The sequence below is a fragment of the Poecile atricapillus genome, chromosome W (genome assembly GCF_030490865.1).
Source record: "Poecile atricapillus isolate bPoeAtr1 chromosome W, bPoeAtr1.hap1, whole genome shotgun sequence".
Taxonomy (NCBI): Eukaryota; Metazoa; Chordata; class Aves; order Passeriformes; family Paridae; genus Poecile; species Poecile atricapillus.
Genome location: NC_081288.1, coordinates 20,347,397 through 20,370,858, shown reverse-complemented (window position 1 = coordinate 20,370,858; position 23,462 = coordinate 20,347,397). Strand labels below are relative to the sequence as shown.

Sequence of the window (23,462 nt, the reverse complement as noted above, 5' to 3'; positions counted from 1 at the left end):
ACTATCTGGAATCCTCATTTCTTACCTGCTCTTTTGGTTATAGAGGACAGAGATATGGCTGAAGATGGATAGAGTGGGCAAAAGGAAGTCTCTTGCAGAGAGGAACAGATGCATTTATTTTTTGCCTTCTCTGGGTAGGAGAAGAAATACTATTTTTGTCTTTCATTGTGAAAGACTCTGCTTCAGATTTGAAATTCAAAATATATCTGTGGCAAAAGGAAAAGTAAAGCCAGGAAGGAAGTTTCTGGGAAAGGTGATGGGATTGTTGGAAGTCTTTAACAAGACATTAGATGGATATCAGGAATGACAGAGATGTTGCTCTTATTCTGGGAAAGATAAATTGACTACTGGATGCTGCCGAGGGGCCCCTTTGATATCGATTTTTTATTACTTTTATGATCTTGGGTAAGCTGAGGATCAGGATTAGTTACATGTCTGATTAATTTGAACTCAGGCCCCTACTAATTTAACTGCACTGTCCCAGGGACCAGATTTATTGGTACTGCTGGCTAGCCCTGGGTCTGCATGTCAGCTCTGTCATCTTTCTGTGCTCTGACCCAGTCCTGCAGCACAGCCCTCCCACTGCAGGGGAGAGCAGAGGCACTTGCTCACAGACATGGATTTTGCAATGTCTGGCTGGTGTTTCCAAGAACAAAGATTGATGTGCAAACTGGAGAAAGCAGAGCTTGAGTAGTACTTCAAAGCAGTGCAGGTTGGGGAGGCTGAGCTGAGAGCCCTGACCTGGCACGTGTGTCCCTCAGCAGCACGGCTTCATTGCTGCTGTAAGGAATAGAGGGAAGGCAGGGCTGAGCTAGAGGCCAGCTGTAATTAAAATAGCTCCAGTTCCTGAGGAGGAGAGGCAGTGGCCATGGGGAATGGGAAGCTCACAATGAGCCTAGCTCTGTGCCTTAAACATGGGGCAGTGGAGCCACTGCCCAGCATGCCTGGAGACAGGTTACCACAGGGAGCTCTGAGATCCTGACAGCAAAAGTTAGGGAAGGACAAAAGAAGAAATGTGAAAGCAAGCAGCCAATAAACAGGGATGTATTTTTCCATACCAATAAAGCATAATGAAGCCTAAAATAGTAGAGCTCACCCCTCTTATTACTTTCTTCCTTTCTGCCTTCAGGCATTCACTTTACCGCTCCTGGCTCCTCAACATTTCAGTGCATACAATGAAATCTTAGTCCTGCTGAAGGCTATATTAATTTTATAATTTACATTAATGGGGCTGGGTTTCCACCTCTGGAACTTGGAACTGTGAAAAATGAGGTTCACTCACCTAATAAATTTTAGAAGGTTTAATATAAACAAAAGACAATAGGAGACAAAGATAGTAAAGCAAAGGGTTAAAACGTCCGGGTGCTTGACTCTCTGCCAAGAGCACACCTGGTGTTTTGGAAACACCCTTCATATACCATCCCTGCTACATGGATTTATGCATATTCAAATTTTTCCAGGAACTGTTTTGCATGGTCACTCCTTGGGTCCACCTTTTTAAAGCATGTGCTCTTAGAGTTTGATTTCTCTTTATCATCTTTTTATTTGGGCTGGGGTTCTTTCTTCTACAGGTGGTGAGCATTGATAGTAAAGTTGAACAACCTGGGCCCCATCCATCTGTTCACTGGGGGTTATATTGCTTTGTATAGACAGGACATAGCCCTAACATCCAAAATTCTTCTTGACCTACACCTAAAAACTTCTTAGCTACTAGCAGGAGAAAAAAGAAAAAGACATGGCAAAAGCTATTCTAAGATATATTCATCTTAATACTTGCAAAAAGCCAATATCACAATATGTATTTAGAACAGAACAGATCATACAGTTGTTGTTGAGCAGCAAGCATACCCAAATTAGAAATGACATCTTTTCCTATTTTCCCTACCTCCTGCTAGCACCAGTGCTTGTGTGTCCAACCTGTCAGCAAAATCAGGGAGTATAAACACCATTAAAACTATCTCTGTTTGTTTTCTGGAGTGGCTTGCTGCCCTTTTTCTGGCTGGTGATGTGGAAGGTAGCACTGGCCCGAGGGAGGGTCAGGACCTGGGAACAGCAGCTGTGGGACTGATGAGCTTAAACTGATCACAGCCCCACACCCTGTTAACACAACTTTTCTTTTGTTGGTTAGCCAGTTCCCCTTTTGGGTCTGGGAGGAAATTTGGCATTTTGGACCTGACAGATGGTCTCTCAAAGAGATACATATAACTGGCAGATGCTTCTCCTAAGTGATCAGTTAGGATTTAAAACCAGCTCTTGGCCTCTTGATGAGCTTGAAAAGGCCTGTGCAGCTTCTCCATCAAAAAGCCTGCCTTGAGGCATTGTCATGTAGAATCACTGCTGTTGGCTTCTTAAATTGCATATAGAAAGTGACAATGTAATAGGAAAGGTTATAACTGGGCAAAAAAATAAAATCCATTCAGTAGAAAATACGCCCTAGAATCCACCCTTTTTTCTTTTTTTAGCTAATCTGTCAAGAGCAATTTGGGTTCAGTATTTTTATGATACTACTCATCCTGCTATGAGGTAATTGAGTGATGTGGAGTGGGCAACAGCCCCTGTTTCAGAGAGTGCAGACCTGGAGAAAACAAGGCTCAGGGGAGCCTTCTTGCTCTCTAGAACTACCTGAAAAGAGCCAGGGTTAGGCTCATCTCCCGACTAAAGATTGATAGGGTAAGAAGAAATGGCTTCAAGTTATACCAGTTTAGATTAGATATTAGGAAAAAAATTCTTCACCAAAAGGGTTATCAAGCACTGGAACACAATGCTTAGGGAAGTGGTTGAGTCGCAAATGTTGGAGTTAATTAAAATATCTGTGAATGTTGTACTTATGGATGTGGTTTAGCAATGACCTTGGCAGTGCTTGATGTGATGGAACATGATCTTATCAGATCTTTGCTCTTCATGTGCACCAGCACCCTCTCTCCCTTGCCACAGTGACAGGCAATGTGGTTTATCCTAAGACAAGTGCACCAGGTGGGAGTTGCAGGAGGACCTGTCTGGATGCTCACATAGCATCCACAGTGTCCTCGTTGTGGCAAAATTTGTTCCAGCTAATTGATATTTTGCTATTTGCAATGATCATATGTTCATGCATGAAGCCATTGCACATATGTGTATTAGCTGAACAGTGCTGTAACCCTGGAGTCTGAATTTTCTCCCACACTGCTTTAATAAGGTTTAGTTTGGTGAAGTTTCTCATCCTTTGAAGAAATTAAAAATATTATAGCAGTGTTTGTTACAGAGTGCTGATATTAATTATAAATAAGTATAATTAATACACTAAGAGGTTTATGTATAATTAATGCACTAATTTTAATGCATTAATTGCTATAAATGCAGTCAAATCAAACCATTATTTTTTCAGGTAATATGCATGATTAGAGATTCGTGGTTCATACCATCTTATAAAGAATATTATGTGACCGTGATACTCAGCAGGAAAATTTAATTCCTGAACTGTCAGAACATTCCTTAGTTCTATCTTTTTATATATAATTATATATGAAGTCAATAAAATAGCTACTTTGTAGGGATTTATATGTGGCAGGATTTACAACATTAAATATGATGGGTTTCAGACTCTGTGATTAGTACATAAATGGGCTATTTAATTGCCCTTGATACAAATTCATTCTGCTTCTTCAGATTTAGCTATTCCAATTAAATGCACTGAGCATTTCAGATGATTAAATTATTAGATGTATTGTAAATGCTTTATTTGAAATCTGTTGCTGGGGAAAGAGCTTGAAACATACATTATCATGATCTGGCTTCTAATCTGTATGCTTTAGCCAACAAATATATGGCTTTTTTCATCCTTCCCTTTGTAAGTATATCCACAGAAGGGAAAGATGGATAGATATTTATGCTATGCTACAGATATATTTTCAAAAATACCTTGTGCACAATAGCATTTTTATTTCCTGGGTTTTAGACAGTGAGTGATATACCTAAAGCCAAGGGATGTCAGAATTGTACCTAATTTCAAATATTAGTGATTTCTGGGTTTGGACAAAAGGAGCTGTATTTGTGTTCTTAAAGTAGGATGCCAATACAGCTGCTTAGAGCAGATACAATATCATGAAGTCTAACAAAGCCACCCGAATGAAGCTTTTTGAAGAATGAGACCAGAAAAATTCAGGTTAAAAAGGAGGATGCAGACTTCTGACAGTGATGAAAAATAATCTTTGTAATAATTTATTTTGGGATGTAGAGATATCTGTGTATTGAAATAGCAAAAACAGTTCTGTAAAAGATGCCCCAACCCTGCTTAGCTGGGCATCAGCATGTATGAATTAGGAGGATTGGGGTGCAAATTCTGCAAAACCGTCAGACCAAGTCACTTTAGGTCATCCACAAAATCCCTTTATATTTTTAAATATACCTGGAAACATGGAAAATGCCATTCTTTGAGTTCAAGCTGAGTATACCTGTAGATGAGGGAGGGAAACTTTAAGGCTAGTGTAGAGGACTCTGGGGACTTAAAACACTTGATGACAAAAAAAGAAAATGCTCTTCTGTTGCCACTTTAATTCTCTCTTCTCTCAACCTCTGTTAAATTGAATTTTCCATCACTATTACTGTTCTTCATAAAAAATACATCTTTTATTTACCTCTTCACAATAAAGTAAACATGACATACAAATTTACAGTGAGACTTGTCAACAAACATAAGATCATGGATATTAGGCTGAGCATAAACTTTCTCTTGTATTCAATTTACTACTAGTGCAATAAAACTGTCATCAGATCGAATGGGATTTTATCCTGCATCAACTAGAAAACAATGCCATTAAATTTGAAGTATACAATTTTGTTGTATACAACATATCCTTGTTCTCTTGTGAGTTAGGAAAATTAAAAAATTATGTACAGCATCATGCTATGGCCTGCATATTCCAACAGATAAGTAGGGATTTAGTCTGGGTAGTTTGGGATGTATAATTAATTGATGATTTATAAGGCTGTTTTTCAGTGTGAAAAATAGTATATTTTGCTGCAGTAAAACCTGAAATCTCTAATTGAACATTTGTTTGAACACAGTGGATGGAAAAAGCCCAAACACTAGTTCCACAATTTTTGGGGGGGGATAAAAAGCAGTAGACAAAATACAAAAGTAAAAAAAATAGTCCTTTATGTACTCCAGCGTAGGGGGGGAACCAAAATAGTTAATGGGAATGCATTCACTTTAAAAAGAAGGCTAGGAAAAAAAAAAAAAAAAGAATGCCACTTTCCCAAGAAATTCAGTATGTTTTGTCACTATTTAGGAAACCAGAATCCATCGGAATTCACTTCTCACCTCGGAGATGAGAGTACTCAGCTTTAGTGGTCCCTTCCTTTCCCAGTTTGTTTTCTTTAGGTGAATTGATAGGCCACAGGAGCATAGCAAGTGGCTTCCTGGGGCAGCACTTGGGACTGTTCTGACATGAAAATAGTGTACTTTTTCACAGTGTTCAACATTAGCCATTTCCATTCCTTCATTTTAAAGTACCTTCTCAGCTGCAGTTATTTGATATTACACAATGCATTGCAACGTATCCACACACATTTAATACGTGTTCTGTATGTGGCACATGAGATAAAGCATTTTAAAAGTCTGTGCTGAATCAAAAATTAATATCATATTAATTATATAATGTTTAATTTGCTAACAAGTACAAACTTCTATTATTTAATATTCCAGTGATGCTCAGAGACCTGTCAGGATTGATGGCTGGGTAGTATACAAGCATGGTCCTTGTCTCTGCATAACCTAGAGATGTCTTTCACTTTTCATGTATTACAATTCTGAAAATATATCTAGGTACCAGTAAATAGGTGACCTGAGCAGACTTTGTCTGGACTGAGCTTCCTGTTTTTTGTTTGCCATGGTCTGCTTCATGATGTGTACATTCATTAGAGGTGCTGCAGGGATGACATCTTCCACAATTAGTGCTCATGTATAATGAGATGCAATGCTGACAAGGACTCTCTTGTTTTCTATAGTTTCACTGAGAGGCCTTTTCCTTCTTCTTTGGCACCAATCCATTAAAGCCATTGCACCATGTTCAGCTGGTGGCTGGGATTGAAAATAATTTTCAGCCATTAAAACTTTGTTGGTGTGTCATCAGCTCCACCTCTTGGATTCATTTGGCTTTTACAGGCCCAGTACATAGTTCATAGGGGAATTCTCTCTGGGAATGTAAAAAGTCCTGAGGCAGCGCCCTAGTAAAAGCATCTGGCTCAATTGCTTGTTCTGCAAGTTCAGTGCTTGAGGAGTAGCAAAGTTTAATTACGAATTACTTTGCTAATAATTTGGGTTACATTGTCCTCTAGTGGCTCATGTAGATAACTGCCCTGCTGGCAAAATCCTTTTGCCTTGTTTTTAAATCCTCTCATATTCTTTTCATACAAGTCCACCAAATAAAAAAATCTGCTTCTTTCCAGCATTGTATCAGTACAGCAAGAGCTCTTCTCTATAACTGCAGATATTTTGCCTAATAAATGTGTATTTGGAATTGTTCAAAATAATAGGATTGTGAGAAATTAATATAATTAATCAAAGCATTTGATGAAAACTAATATATTCTTCATACCAGCAGTAAAAGACACTAAACTCAACACGATTTACTTTTTTTTCAATAGATTCAGGACCTATTTTCACTTCCAGAAAATACACAGAGGTCATATATAAAGGAAATCAGAATTGGCTTCCACATGTCCTGTAGCTACTTGCTAGTAAAGCTATGAAACACTGGGTTTTGGGCCTGTGGAATGGAATCAATGCCTTTCCTGACAAGCATGGAGAGCACTGGAGTGCTTTGCAGCTGGGTGTTTGCCAGCATAATGCAGATGTTTGCAAGTAGGAGGAGGGATCTGGAGCATGGAGAATAACTCCTGGGTGTTTGCAGTGACAAAACACACATTTTATATTGCTTTGAAAAGGTAATGGCCTATTCTGTTATATGCTGAGTTGGTTTTGCCCCTGTGTCAGAGCAGAGGGATTGCTTCCAGTAGTGACCTTGGCCCTGGCCATTGGAAGTGTGGCAGGAGGTGTTTGGGCAGACATGGCACATGGGATGCTCCAGCTGGCGAGTCTTCCTTTTTCCTGCTGTTTCTTCCTTGATGAAATGCCATGAGAAAGGACAAAGAAGGACAAGAAGCTGCACTGCAGAAGGAGTTTCTCTGTGTGTAAGAAGAGGAGAACGATAGAGGTTCTGTTTCTATCTCCAAGATTACATAGGAAGCAGCAGTTATAAATGGTGAAGAAATGTGGTATCTCTTTTAAAGAAATAGTGGTGCACTCCAGCAAGGTGATAGCTCGTGTTTTCTGTTGCAGTTTGAGACAAAGGGGTACTCACATCTTACAGAATTAATTTTCAAGGCTTTTTCAAGCTACCCTGCCTGATAGTCTATCAGAAAACATCAGGATCTGTAAAAATTACTTGTTCATGTCCTCCATTTCTGGCCACCTTTTTCATGCTTCCTTTTCAGAACCACAGAACCAGAAAGTGGATTGTGTTAAAAAGAATCTCGAGGACTGTGTAGTTCCACCCTGCCCCCACCATGAACAGGGACACCTTCTGCTGGACCAGGGTGCTCAAGGCCCCATCCAGCCTGGCCTTTTGGGGAGGCCCTCCTTCCTCTCAGCAGTGTTGATGGCAGAGGCAGCTTGGATCATGAGCAGATGTGTCCTGGCTGCTGCTGCTGCTGCTGCTGGTCTCACCGCAGTGAAGTGCAGGCAGCGCCGCTGGGAATGGCTTGCTGAGCTCTTCTGGGATGCTCCCTCTCCCAGGGCTCCTGGCAGTGTTGGATGGATGTCAGCCAGCTCATTCCCTGGGCTGATCATCCTCAAACACTGGGAGAGTTGCAGAGCAGCTTCATTTATCCTTGACACGGTGGAGTTGTGCGTTTGGTGTTGTCCCCATACTGCCTCAGTCTGGCACACGCCCCCACACCTGCCACAGCTGGGAATGCAGCTGTGCTGGCAGAAACAAAGGTATAAAGGCAGCCTGGGGGTATAAAATGCCTTCAGCTTTTGAAATCATCTGTGGTGTTGCTCTTACAATTTGTTCAGAGGTTTATTAGTCAGTGATGGATGCAGAAATATTTACTTTTCTCTAGTGCTCCGTGACTCTTCTGCTGGGAATCTTTTCAGTTGTTTTCAGTTCAGAAATTAGGGAGTTTCTTTATTTCTTCTTAACTGGCTGCTAGGAGGAGAGCAATGGTTTTTAGTTTTCTCTAACAAAAAGTTTTCATTTTTAAATGAAACTTTTATAAAATCTTGCATCAAAATGTTTATTTTTTTTTCATGCTTTGCAAAGTTATTTTCCAGGGGTTTGTAATTATTTAACTGAGATGCTAAGTGAAGTTCTGTTTATCCTTAATTCAGAATGTGTGGTTTTAGCCTTCATGTAACAGAGAGTGAGTGGTGCAGACTGATTGATTTAGATCTCCCTGACTATAGTTTCTGCTTAAACATTTGACTTTCAGGTATCTATCAGGCCAGTGGTTGCCCTCCCTCCACACTGGAATCTTTTACAGAAACTCATTACTGCTTCCCAGGTGTGCTCTCTCTGACACCCCAGCAGTGAGGGGGGTCTCCCCCAGCAGTAAGGTCTCTCCTCCAGCTGCTGTGGTAATGCTCAGATCCTCCTGCAGGAAAGGAGATGTGACTGACCATGCCTGTTTCTATTAATCAGACAAATGCAGGCTTCTCTTCAAAGCAGGACAGGAGGCTGTTCCTCCCAAGACAGCTGTATTGGTCACTCTTAGTTCTCTGGTTTTCTTTCAGCTGTGTGTTAACTCTGTCTTCCTGCAGTGCCTTTTACATTGTGGTTATGCCAGCAGAGTCTTTCTAGAATAACCTGACCCTTGATGTCGAACTCAGTCAGAGCTGGAATCTGATGGAATCGATTTTTGATGAAACTGATCCCTCATGTTCTCTCTCATAAGGCTGTCTGGGCACTGTATGTGCTAATGGGAAAAATGAAATGGTGACCTTGTGTGTTCCCAGAGTGTTGGGTGTGATCCTGCTCAGCTTGATAAGTGCTTTCCACCCTGTGCCTGCCTGTGAGACTCTCTAGTGCCTGCTGATGTGACTTCACCTTGCTCCCTAGCAGCTGCCTTTGGAGAACAGATGTCAGTACTCACTGCTTTTCTGTATGAATGTAAAACGCATCCTTCAGTGGAAAACAGGTGGTAATTTTAGTTAAACCCTGCTGTATTGTAGAGCAATGAAACCAATAAGATATGCTACAGCCTTTCCAGAGCTTCCATTTCAATAAGCATCTAATCCTGAAACTGTTTAAATCAGGCTTCTCTATCAGATGTCCTCATTTCTGAATTGCCAGCACACACTTGAAGTTATTGCTTGGCCTCAAATAGGTGATGGTGTTTTGATGTGCACTGTTAAATCATTTCTATTTCAGGATTAATTTTTGTTTGGCCTTTTCTCAAGGCAGTGTCCAGCATTAAAGCTGCTGTGTGTGAATTGTAAGGTACTTGTGTTTTCTCTCGTCAGAATAACGAAATGGTGGAGCTGCAGAGGATACGAATGAAAGATGAGATTCGAGAGTATAAGTTTCGAGAGGCGAGACTGCTGCAGGACTACACTGAGCTAGAAGAAGAAAACATCACTTTACAGAAACTGGTGTCCACACTGAAACAGAATCAAGTAAGCATCGAAAGATTCAAGGCTCTGTACTGTAAATTGTCACTGTTTTCTCCAATTTCCATAATGTGATCCTGCAGTGCACTTTGATAGACGTTTCTTTGTATGGTGTTTTTGGGTCTTTTTTCCAGTTGGATTTTTGCTGATCACTTATTTTAAAATGGTGTTACTGGCCATTTTTGAAATATAGGGAGGCTCTTACCTCAGTTTTGGAAAATTGTGATAGAATATTTAATTTCAGAACTATGGAGTCACAGAGGAATTATTAAAAGAGATAGCATTGCGTATTTTTGCTTCATGCATGTTCCCGTTCCTCAGGAACTCAGTGCCCAGTGGCCACTTGTCCCTTAAAGTGAGCAAAAGAGATTTGGTCTCCTGTCAGAAGAGTAATGTTGCTGTGATGAAAATTTAAATATCCAGGTTGGATGATATAACACTTCCTGCCTTTTAGATGCTGTCTAGACCATCATAACATTGCACTTCATAACACCCTCTGCTCACCTGCTCTCAGAGGGTCACAGCTCTGCACTGCAGCCCCTGGTTGTGTCCTGACCTATTGCCTGGTGCTCTTGGGGCTTCTGTGGAAGAGCCAGCCCTGTCACAGTTTCTGATGGCACCTGGGAGCAAAGCTGCCTTATTCCTGCAGGAATAAGCAGTGTTATTTCAGCTCTCTTTTACTACTTTTTCACTGCTCCAGCACAAATGCGATTGAAACACTTAAAACAACAGAGCTGTGCTGCAGGGAATACGCAGGTAATGGAAATGGGTGCATGATTTCCTTATTTATGAAGATGCCTAGTCTTTCACACTCCTGAAATAGAATTTATAGCAGATCATCTTTGTTGGCAGAGTTATTTACCCTGACAGTAAATTCTTCCTTTGAGGCAAGGATTTTTTTTCTCATCAGCCTCATAGGAGACATTTTCACGTTATCAGGAAGTAAACGACCCCTTTATGGACTGTCCTATTTTCCCCCTAAAATGAAATCTGTTTGCAAGTGTTTATATTTGTCATAATATTTCATTTTAACTGAAACCAAATGCCAGCAGTCTGTGGAGAGAAAAAACATTGCCACATTTTGAAGGGCTTTAAAAATCAGTCATTTTGTATCACAGATCTATGCACTTGTGATTCCTAAAATTATTTTAATCTGCAAGTTAAAATTTAAGAGCATTTTATACTTTAATGGTTGAATTTACAAAACCATATGTTAAAAATTTCAGTGCTAAAATGTCATTATCTACATGTTGGGGTTTTTTTGTAGCTTTTTAAAGTAAGAGTCTGTGAGAAGGTAACCATAGAGATATAGACCCCTAGCTTTTATAAGCATTTAAAATTGAAAAACTGTTGGTTGTTTAGTTGGGTCTGGCTTTTTTTCATGTCCTTAAGTTATAAACTTATAGCTACTTGATTTCATTTCATAATTTTTCTGGATGGACCTGTTCCTCCAGTAAGGAAAGATATTAAATTGCCAAATGTAGATTTGAAACTCTCATGGATTTTCCTTTTCTATTTAAGAATGCCCAATATGACTTTGGGACTTTCTTTGTTGTTTGATATGTTTCCAGTTTCTGGGTTTGAAGATTAGTGCTTTGTTTTTTAAGTCTGCCTTTCCAAAAGTCAAAGACTTTTGACAGGTTGGTAAATATTCTACTTCAGTAGGAATGGCGAACATTTTTATTTTTGCCAGAACCTTATTTTAGTTTGTTTAGAAATCCATATATTTTAAATATAAAAAAATTCTATATGATGCCTTAAGATTGCAGATAATAATGTGTTTGAATTATAGAAGCATCAACCCCAAAAAAGTGGGTTTTTTTATGGAAACATGAAAATCTAGTATTTTTTTCCCTCTTTCACCAAGCTATTAAATTATTTCACCTGATAATGGGTTGGTTTTTTTTTTTTTATTTCAAAATTAAGATGCAGATGACTAATGTGATTAGAATTAAATTTAAAAAAATCAAAGTGTCATCATTTTTACCAGGAGTGCTGGTCAAGTGTGGACATGCACCTTGACAAACAAAGCTCTTCCTTTTCATTGCCGTGGGGTTTTCCAACAGTGAAAAGGAAGATGAAGAAGGACAGCAAAGGGGAAGCACTGTGCAGTGGGGATCTCCTGCACTGTCTCTAGGTATTCCTGATGAACTGGTTTTGAGCTAGGCTGGGTTTTTCCAGGTTTTGTTTCACGTGAGGTGAAATGGAAAGGACTGAACACGGGAGCTGTCTCTAAAGAACAGACAAGAAGCTGCTGTTTAGCTCAGCTCACAATGCCCATAAATACCTTGATAAAATACCACACCTTGGTGTGGGGCATGGAGCTGCCCTCTGAGAAGGACAGAACAGTGAGCCCCTCCAGTGCTGCCAAGGGGTGTCACTGGGACACACTGCAGGCACTGTGCTCGGAGCAGCAGGTTCCTGTGTGCTCCAGAGGGACATCCCTACACACAGTCCAGGGGCTGTGGGGGGCTGAATGGGCTGTTTGATACATTCTTCTGGTAATTTAAAAATCTCTAGCAGTTTTGGGGTATCTTAGAGTTTAGACTGACTGTACAATAGATTCCAGTTTAATTTTTAAAATTAAATGCCTCTGGTATAATGGAGAGCCTTGTAAAGTATAGACAACAGAGTTGAGGCTCTTCTACTGTTTTTCTACCTTGTTTTTGAAATACTACCAAGATAGTTATCTGTGCATGAGGGACTTTACATCTAGTAGGAACTGATATGTGAGGTCATCTTTAGAATATTTGCAAATCATAAATCAGGCTGTATTGACCTAAGATGTATAAATACCATGATATACCAACGTTGCTTTTGGCAATTCATAGTAAATCTGTTGTCACCAGGATATCTGCTAATAAACAGCCTTCTTCCCATGAAATTTCATTGCTTATCATAAGTTGTTCAGGAAGGGGTTTTCTATTTCTGAGTCTCGCATGCTGAAAAAGTGAGCACTGGAGTATTTAACAGAGTGAGCTCCACTTGCACTTTTTGTTCAGTCAGTTCTTTGCAGCAGCAGGCAATGTCTGGTATTCCAAGCCATAGTTTCTCTAACACCTATCTCAACAGGGCTGATAAATGGCAGGTTTTCACAACTCAAGTTTTAGTATTATGAATGTTCTTTGTCTTGTCTAATTCAGGTTGAATACGAAGGCTTAAAGCATGAGATTAAACGATTTGAGGAGGAGACAGTGTTGCTTAATAGCCAGCTAGAAGATGCCATCCGGCTGAAGGAGATTGCTGAGCATCAGCTGGAGGAAGCTCTGGAAACTTTAAAAAATGAAAGAGAGCAAAAGAACAATCTGAGAAAGGAACTGTCCCAGTATATCAACCTCAATGATAGTATGTATAGTAACCATATTAATATATCAGTAGATGGGTTGAAGTTTTCAGAGGACGGGGGTGAGCCCAACAATGACGACAAAATGAACGGACACATCCACGGGCCTCTTGTGAAACTCAACGGTGACTACAGAACTGCCACCAGTAGGAAAGGAGAATCTCTGCACCCTGTCTCTGACCTCTTCAGTGAGCTCAACATATCAGAGATACAGAAACTGAAGCAGCAACTCATGCAGGTAAGGGCTGAATTTAATGTCCTGCTGTGTTTAGACACAGGGTTCCTATGAACTCTCGTGCCAGTTTTCCAGTGATCCTTCATGGTAATGTTCTTGACCACATATGTCCATTTTCCAGACTTCTGCTTTGGTGTTTTTTCATATCCAGGTATTGCCAGAAATATCCCTAGTAAACAGAGTACATGCCTCACAAAAGTCAGTGTGACCTGAGCAGATATTTAGCGCAGAGGAGAAAGGGACATAGGTGCTGGGATTACAGAAGGTTTAGATTCCTTTTTTCCTGCTTTCATAATGGTAAATGTCCCTGAAATTGCAAATGAAATAAGGTATTGTGAAAAACGAGGTTCACATATTTTTTATAGAATTCAAAAGTTTAATAGAAAGACAATTAGGAGATAAAAATAAAGTATACAGATACGGCCGGGTGTCTCTGCATTCAGCCAAGAGAGCACACCTTACTAACAAAGGATTGTCCCTTAAAAACAGAATCTTACTACACATTCATAAATTCTCATACATGATGCAAACATTCTTCTTAAGTTTTGGATATTTCTTTGTTTAGTTTTTGACTCGCCACCTTCCCAATAAATCAATCTTCTTGGCTCCACCGAGTATCACGTTCCCTGATAACAGAAATGCAATAAATTCCTCCCCCGGAGCTCTGGTCACTGCTGTCCTCATCTGAATAAAATAATCTAAGAATGGAGGGGGGTCTCTAACTATCTTTTTCAGTCTTTGGGTTATACAAAAAAAGTACTTTTTGTTTTAATACTATGCCATAGCTCAACATATATGTATATTATACCACTGCTTCTAAATTTCATAAATAAAAGAAATAGAAGGAACAATGTTAATATAACAAAGTTTTCTGACCCTATACATATAATATTCATTTTAATATTTGCGAAAAGCCAACAATAAAGTATCTATAACAGTATTCTTCAACATGACTAAGCTATCTGGAAGAAAACTCATTAAAATACCTGCGGGTACAGATTTGATTATGCTCCCTTGCAAGTCAAGGAGTTTTTGCCGTTAAATTCAGCTCAAAGAAGGTTTGGCACAGGGTCAGGAGAGAACAAAAAGAGGGGAGCGCTGCTCTCAGCAGCCGTGCACTGGGAGCATGTGGCGTGTGGGCTGTCACAGAGCGCCCTTGTCTCGCTGGCGGTCCCGGCGGATGCACGGGCTGCAGGAGGTGCCTCGGGATGGGACAGCCAGCGCTTGTTCCCTGTTCATCCATGCCCAGCCAGAATAGGAGCCTGGGATGCGAGCCAGATGAAAGCTGAAGCTGCCAGCCCCAGTGTTGCCATCATCTCAGGAGGGGTGCGGTGCCATGCAGAGAAAGGGTCCTGCTGCCCAAGCTGTTGAGCATCTCGTCTACCACAGCAGCTTGAAAGGTTTTGGCACTGTCAAGGAAACACCCAGCATTTTCTAGCTTCAGGCTTCTGAAAAACACCTCTTCGAAAAGGAGGAAATACGAACCCTTTACTGCCTGAAATGTAAAAGGTGGTTTTGAAATGAAGTAGAGCAAAACCAGTTTTCGGTGCTTGCTAGAGAACAACAAATCCCTATGTGGTCTGTCCTATTTGCTGAAGAGTTAATTGTTATATTTATCTCATTGCCAAATTCACCGTGGGAAGTTTTAAGCTGAGCTGTGACATGGTGAACATGGATGACATCTAGTGCTTTGCACCAATAACTTTGACACAAAGCATGCATCATTTAAGTGTGAAAGCTTGAAATTTAGGATTTTATTTACATGACAAATTCTGTTAAACTTTCCCAGTTTTAAAGTATACACAGAGTGTTTATTGTGTATATATGCATATGTACAAATTGCACCTGGAAGTACATATATATTTTACATATATATATATATATATAAAATAGATAAAAGTATATATATAATAAGTGAACATATATGCATAATATACATATGTGAATATATGCATTAGATGCAGCTTATAATTTGATTCATAAATACAATGTTAAAAATTTTAAAAGCACAGTTTCAAAAGTACATTCTTTTTTCCTGTTCATTGTCCAGTGGAAATAATTCTCTTTATCATCCTTCAAGTCTGGGATTCCTTTTCTTCCCATTGTCATGCTTTCCCTTTTTCTGAGGCCACTATCATATTTGGAAAACTTAATCTAAGTTCTCTTAAAAAAGGCAGAAAAATAAAAAGTCCCTGCAGCTCAGTTTCTGACACTCTTCTTTAGCTGCCTTGTACTCTGTGACAAATATGCTGTAGCAGAGATTCAGGGCTCTTGAGATGAGTTGTCCTGTTAATTTGTTCCAGTCTCCCCCAGGAATTGTTCACTGAAATTCTGATGTTGTTTAAAAAAAACTTAAAAAGAAAAAGGTGAGGACAAAAATGACTGTGGTTAAATTGCTTTCCATAATTGCAAACTATAGATGCAAATCGGGAAGGAAATGTCCTCAAGCTGAAATTTCTGAAGGGAAGGATGCATTCCAAAATAGGTATAGCTCCTTTTGAATTGCTTTTATTTTCATATTAAGATTATAAAAATCCTTACTGCAGCTACCAATTTCAATTTCAAAAAAATGCACCAACTGGACTGAAAAATACCTGGAATTGCCATAAATTTATAGTGGTGGAAATGAGAGTATAGTATTGTGTAGGACAGAAAATATTACCATACTTGGGAACAGCAGAGTCATTAATATGCAAAAGGTATGCTGAGGACTGAGCTGGAGCTTTGGGGTTTTTTGCTTGGCAGTAGGAGCATGTATTTATGGTTTTAAACTGAAGGGGATTAGCTTAATCCATTATGCTGGTCCAGAATGAATAAAATTGAGTAGGTCTGTGTGTTTCCTTTTGCCTGCTGTGCAAGTTGATAGATGGGTTTTAAAAGTTAAAAATGTTTTCTCTGGAAAGCATCCTTTCTGGTTGAAATGAGTGTTTCCAGAACACATTTATGTTCAGATGAGAAATTGTCATCAAGATCCAAATTAGCTCTGCTGCAGTTTTTCTTTGTAATAGGGTGTAATGGCTCAGATCAGTAGTCCTGCAGGATCAATTCTGTCTGATTAATTTAAGCAGGCACTGAAGCACTGTACTGCTTTAACACACAGGTGTTTTCTCAAAGGAAAGGCTTTATTATAAATAAATGTTATTAAAAATCACTGTTTATTTTTACATGGCTGCAATCTACAGTGAATTGGCTTCTTTGGTGTGAACATGCCCACAGTGGGCCCATACACTTTAATAAGCTAACTGCCTTTGGTGTGTAATGTGTGGTTCTTTATAATCAGTACATTTTCTTACTGTAAGGTGAGATGGTCCTTTAATTAGCCAAAAACCAGCTTTTTTTGCACATATGCATAGCTCACCATACCGACCTGAAGGAATAAATACCGTCATCTGATGAGGGCAGTGTAACTAACGCTGAAGCCTGCTATACCAGGTGGTAACAACTGGAGGTCAGCTGAAGGTTTCTAGGGAGAGCAGACATGAGCCAGCCAGCTTGATAAAAAAAAGAGGAATGCTGGTGAAGAGATTCCTGCTGGTTTGATCTCTGAGCATCCCCACGACAGGCCTGACCAGGAGATCTGTAGAAAGTGGTCACTTTTAAGAAGATGCACGTGACAAAAGGGATGTTTACCCTATTTCGGATTTTCTCAGCAAGAATGGGCTGACGTGGGGGCTGAGCAACAAGTAGGATGACAGACATACTGGGGTAGCAATGGGGGAATGAAAAATAGAGAAAGATACCAAAATACATATGGATCTTGGCTGTCCTCTTCTGCGCTGATGATGTAGTGCCAAAAGTGGAACACTTCATATCTAAAGAGATAGACTCTTCCTGGATCATAAAATAATGATGAGGTTTGGCCTTGTTTTTCTAATTCTTAAGGCATCAGTTCCTTGTATACAAGAAAAGTAGGCTGATTTTTTTAGATGTTTTTATCGTGGCTTCTATTTTTATTTGTACAGTTTCTGGCCACAATTGATTGCAGATCCTAGTGGAGGTCACGTTTTGAGAGCCTATCTGTGAAACCAAGGGATCACTGTGTGCTCCAGTGTCTTAGTACTTCTGAGCAGCAGCTGTGTCTCAAAAGCCTGGTTAAGAGGAAACAAGAGTTTGAAGCACTGCTTGGAACATTTTGTGAGATGGTATTAATACCTTCTCAGCTTCTCAAAGGCTTTTATTTTCCTTTGCTAAGATCCATGGGTGCTAATTTGATTCTCTTCCACATACTACTGATGGCAAAGGAAAGGGTTTTTTTTTAAGGTTTCTTCGTAACTGAAAACTTTAAATTCTCAGAATTCATAATGGCACCACTCATCAAGGGAAGTGCCATTTTCACTGCATGTGCTGAGATACTACAACAGAGGGAGAGAAGAGCAGTAAACCTGATAGACTCAGCGTCTTATTGTAAAAGCCATGAAAGGAAAAACGATCTTATCTCTGTAAGCATTTTCTCTTCTTCCCAATTCATACCTCAGAATAGGACAAAGACACAGGAAAAAGTTGGAGCATTTGACTTAAATCTTGGAAGTCTTTCAGGGGTATTATGATGAGTAGCAAATACCTGAGCAGATCAAACTTGTAAGTTTGTCTTTTTCACTTTAAAATTGCTGTGCATTAAAACTTCAAGAGGTGTCCTTCATGATGTCTCCTGCTCTCCAACGTCCACTTTTCTATGTGGATATTTGGAAAGAAACTTACTAGGTCACAACCAGTGGGTTGTTAGTTACACAACAAATCCTGGTTTTCCTGGCTTGAATTTAAACAGATAGATTTTGCTTACAGATAAGTGCTGGGGGTGGGCAGTCCTGGGAGTAGCATCTCTTCAGTGTCCTGATCTGTGCTACATTTCCACACAGTAGGTTATTCAATCTGTGGAAATGTACACAGCTAGTTTTTTTATTGTATTTGCCTTAATGAAAGCGTGTAACAGTTCAAAGATGTAAATGAATATTGTGAAAGATTGGTAAAACTGTTAATGGGAAATGTAAATTCAAACTCCATTGAGAAAAGGCTTGACAGTGATGCACTTTCTGTGTTCAGGGAACATATGTCCTAATAAATCCTGTGTCATCACTCCAGCTGATGAGACAGTGCTTGGGCACTTGGTAATTCTTCAGTGGGCAATGTGCAAAATTGTGACCTAGTGATATTGGAAGTTGTAGAGGAGGCTGGAACTTCCTAAACCTCTGAGAGTTACAAAGTGCTCTATAAATTAATTTTATGGTTTAGGTGTATATGGCTAAAATCTCTCAGAAGCCCTCAAGCTGCAGGCAGTGGTGGGGTGGAAGAGATGACTGTGACTGCAGAGCTTGGTGCTCAGCATGGGTAGGATGAGATCCTGGGTTTCTCACTGTGACTCTGTTGCAGGTGGAGCGGGAGAAGGCCATTCTCCTGGCCAACCTCCAGGAGTCTCAGACGCAGCTGGAGCACACCAAGGGCGCCCTGACGGAGCAGCACGAGCGCGTGCACAGGCTCACGGAGCATGTCAATGCTATGAGGGGGCTGCAGAGCAACAAGGAGCTGAAGGTTGAGCTTGACTGTGAGAAGGGCCGAGATTCCGGCGAGGAAGCACACGACTACGAAGTGGACATCAATGGCTTGGAGATCCTGGAATGTAAATACAAAGTGGCTGTTACTGAGGTGATAGACCTTAAAGCAGAAATCAAAGCCTTAAAGGAGAAATATAATAAGTATGTGGAAAACTACACCGAAGAGAAGGCCAAGTATGAGAGCAGAATCCAGACATACGATGAGCAGGTGACAAGCCTGGAGAAGTCGACCAAGGAAAGCCAGGAAAAAATGGTCCACATGGAAAAGGAGTTACAAAGGATGACAAGCATAGCAAACGAAAACCACAATACCCTTAACACTGCCCAGGACGAGCTGGTGACATTTAGTGAGGAGCTGGCTCAGCTCTACCACCACGTCTGCCTGTGCAACAACGAGACGCCAAACAGGGTCATGTTGGACTATTACAGGCAGAGCAGAGTCACCCGCAGCGGGAGCCTGAAGGGGCCGGATGACCCTCGAGGTCTCCTTTCACCTCGGCTTGCCAGGCGGGGGGTGGCATCGCCCGTAGAAGCCAGGACCCCGACCGAGCAGGTGACAAAAGAGGCCACAGAGCCCGGCAAGGAACAAAGCCCAACCAAAACACCTTCCATTTCTCCTGTCATCACAGCCCCTCCTTCCTCCCCTGTCTCTGACACCAGTGACATCCGCAAAGAGCCTATGAACATCTACAACCTCAATGCCATAATAAGGGACCAAATCAAGCACTTGCAGAAGGCTGTGGATCGGTCGCTGCAGCTGTCGCGCCAGCGGGCCGCGGCCCGTGAGCTGGCACCCATGATCGACAAAGACAAGGAGGCCTTAATGGAAGAGATCCTGAAGCTGAAGTCACTCCTGAGTACAAAGCGAGAGCAGATCGCGACCCTGAGAGCAGTGCTGAAAGCCAACAAGCAGGTAAGGTGCTCATAAAGCACTCAGCAAAGTCTGTTATTTATACAGGTCACTTATAAGCTTTCCCAGGGGTATTTTGGAGGAGAGGTTTTATCTCTTACCTCTTTATACTTCTTACCTTTTAGCCTCTCACTCAGTCACAGTGAGGACACACCCTCGTTCCCTTCCCTCCCAGCCTCCTCTTTAAGCACTTCAGTTCTGCTTTTCTCAGCACCCACCATTCACTCAGCAGAGGTGTAGGCAGGGACCAGCTACTTCCCAGGCATGTTGCTGGTGTTATCACAAACTGTTTAAGATTACCAGGGTTGGAAAACAAAATAGAATGTACCTGGGAAGCTCTCGGTGGTGCGCTCTTCTATATAGGAGAATGAAAACCTTCAAGGTATTATTTTGAATTTTTTCAAATCTTAAGAGAAATTCATCCAACCACTTTATTTTTGATGCTTCACCAATGAAAAGAATCCAAAAATTATAGTACTTGATATCAAATGCCCAAAGAAATCTATCTTAATGCTATGTTCTTCAAGAGTACTGTCCATTTATTTGCGTAGTATATCTACCAAGCCTTTGGCATCCATTAGATTCCAGGTCTGAAAACACTGTAAAAAAAATCTAAATTTAAACATGCAAATAGTTTTATTTACTTTGATGAATCTCCTTTTGCTCAGAATTAAATCTGAATACAAAAGGCTGCAGTGGCAGTGATTTTGTTCTAGGTTGCCTGGCACTTTCCTCATCTGAAAACGCTCATCTGAAAGCCACCACATGGGGGCTTGAATCCTGGTTAACAGCTTGGCACACTATTAGCTGTTGACAATGATGGGATTTCAATGTTAAAATTCCCAATAGTCAACTATTCTGGAGTTACAATTTCCAGTTTAATTGATTGCTGTATCTGTAACTGCATAGGGTACTGGGGATTTTTAAATTGCAGCAATATTTCAACATATATTGAGTCTTTATAGCATTCCCCCCCTTCCCAATACAACACATGTTAAATATTAACTCAAGTAATTAAATACCATCTCTAGCTAAGCAATAATAGCTCAGAGCAATTCTATGTGGATTTTCCATGTAATTAAAATGTAATTTAGATGGAATTGATGTATGGGGGTATACATTCTGTGATTCCAAATTAAAGATTTCTCCCCTTAGCACAGAGTTATCATTTATTTTTTGCTGTTACCAGAAGATCTATCTAAGTCTCACTCTTTTATTGCTGTCAGAAATAATGCATTATCCTAAGGCATGCTCACTGAAATGGAAAAGATAGATTTGCTGACTAAGGAGCTGCTATTAATGAATCTTTTATTTATTGGATAGCAGCATAGATATTGGTAACTGTACAGCTGCATACAGGAATTTGCAATACTTGTTCATGCAAACTTGATATCAACTTACTCAAACTTTAAAGCTAAAAGGCATCATAATGTAAAGGGAAAAAGAAATTTTATGTTGGAGAGGGGAAGAGTGATTTATTATGTGCCAGCCTCAAATGGTGGGTATATCCCAGAACCCAAATTCATGTTTTGACTCATGTTCAAAAAAACAGGAGTTAAGATTTATTCTTTTAAGGTTTTCCCCTTCAAAAGAGTAAGTTTCTAAGCAGCAAAAGGCTGGGGATGTTTTTCCCTTGTGTGACCCTTCCTTGGATCTGCTGTTTTGGACAGTTTAGTGAAAAAACACCCTTAACTAGGGCAGCACAGCTGGTATGCAGTGTTGGTGAGTAGTATTTCCATATAAGCATTTTAGAGTTCACAAGGCTCTAGCAGGAAGAAGAGAGCAAGATTTGCTGTCAGAAGCTGCAAACCTAAGCCCATGAAAATGGATTATTAAATCAATTGCCCAAGAAAGCAAGGCACACAAGTCTTGCTGGCTTGCTTACCTTGTCTTGATTTATATATCCATTTGTTCATAGCCCAAATTACTGTGTCTGTACCAGACTGGTGGAATAAACATTAACAAGTAGCATAAACGAGAGAGTAAAATCGAATCAGTGATGCAATAACTTTTAGGACCAGTTCAATAATGGGTTTGATTTCGATTTCTAATAGCAATCGGAAAGCAGAGCTGCCTATGAGGGGAATTTAATACCCTGAAGTACTGATGGAAAGCTGATCAGTTGTTTTCCTAAGTAAATAGTTCAATGGGACAGAATTGAGTCAGCAAGACCTTCACATCTTAATTAACAGTAACTGTGGTGTCTCTAGCTCCCATAACTGCAATACCCATAAAAGTCCTTCAGAAAAATCCTTTGATTACCCCAGACATACCGAATTTTATCTATAAACAAATGCCCTGATATTATATGGACAGAACACAGAATTTCTACTGCCAAAGAGAGGCTTGATGAAAAGACCTGGTTCTGCTCTAAAAATACAGGCTAGTTTTCTGCTTTTGTGTGTGAAATAAAAATCCTACCAGTGTAGGATTTAATATTTATTAACAATTATTTTAGCTGGTCTGCTTTTCACACTGTGGATATAAAGTAAATGGAATACAAAGCTGTCTTAGAAAATGAGATTTTTTCTCAGATTTCAGGATGAAGATGGCAACCTTTAGGCTGAGTTTGGCAAACATTTCTTCTCTAAGGATACAGAGGAGGATGGAAAGGACCCTGTTAGTTCTGGCAGTGCTTGAGATCCTGGGCTCGAGTGTGTGCTCACCTCAGCCTATTCACCTCCAGGGCTGGCATTTGGGGATGGGGAGGGAGCTGAGCTCTGTGTGTTCCCCAGCTCTCTTTTCCTTGATAGTATTTCACACCCTGCTGGAGTTGAGGCATTGGAGCTCTCTGCTCCCTCCTGGCATTGCTGTCAATTCTGGGTGACTTCTACACAGTAAATGCTACATGAGCTGTCAATCTCATGTTTGCAGGTGGCTGGCTGGGAGCCTGGCTAGTTCATTTGCCCAGTTCCTCAGCATGACTGGTCTGACACGAGTGTCATGAGCACCTCTGCTGTCTTATTGGATTATTTACTTCACTGAAGAATATTTATGGGGTTTTGGGGTTTTTTTTTCTGTTTTTTTCATCTTTTTTCTTGTGCTCCCCATCTATTTGTGTGTTGAAAGGCTGCATTTTTATGTGTAAGAAAAGTTCTCTGATTTTTCTGGTACAATTTTTTTTCTTTAACCGCAGCTTTAAACAAATGCTTCACAAAGAGCTGTTAAAGTCACGTCCTGGGTACCTACTTCCTTGTGGCACCCACTACTTGGAGATAAAGGCTTTTATTTGCCCCATCCTTCCTTTCAGAGACTGCTCTGTATACACTGTTCTAGATTACCTAAATCTGGATTCTCCTACAGAACTGGTTTCAAGTATAACCAGGCATATATGGCTTAATGGGTACAATTTTGGAGATTGGCTGAGATGGGGAACAAATAGAAATAATTTCAGCAAGAGCTGGCACTCTGGAGGAGTAACGTTATGCTGTGTCTTCAGTTCATTCAGTTCATTTTGTCCCTGTTCGTTTGGCACAGTGTGACAGTACAGCTGAGGTGACCAGACACTCTAAGTGTCTCTGATAGATGGAGACTGAGTTCCTCTTCTATCCTGTCTCGCTCTCCGTTACACATTCAAGCTTCAGGGTGCTCTCATGATTCAGGCAAGTTTCCTGTCTCTTCAGGCTCCCCAAACTTCCAAGAGAAGCTTCCTCAGCTTGTGCTCCCCTTCTTTCTTCTGCTACTAAACCCACTTTTCTTGTCAGTTTTGCTTCTCCAGCAGAGCACTTGTTCCCACTTGTTCTTCACTTAGGAGACTTTCAGGAGCGAGATCCTCA

General features: G+C 40.4%; 1 protein-coding gene across 6 annotated transcripts in view; it reads left to right on the top strand.

Moving 5' to 3' along the window:
* LOC131591835 (protein bicaudal D homolog 1) overlaps window positions 1–23,462 on the top strand; it is a 166,286-nt gene that overhangs the window by 107,884 nt on the left and 34,940 nt on the right. For all 6 annotated transcript variants that reach the window (XM_058862928.1, XM_058862919.1, XM_058862927.1 and 3 more), the window contains exons 3-5: window positions 9,503–9,655; window positions 12,793–13,230; window positions 18,595–19,689. In XM_058862928.1, the coding sequence (XP_058718911.1) occupies window positions 9,503–9,655; window positions 12,793–13,230; window positions 18,595–19,689 (1,686 nt within the window). The remainder of the gene's footprint in view (window positions 1–9,502; window positions 9,656–12,792; window positions 13,231–18,594; window positions 19,690–23,462) is intronic.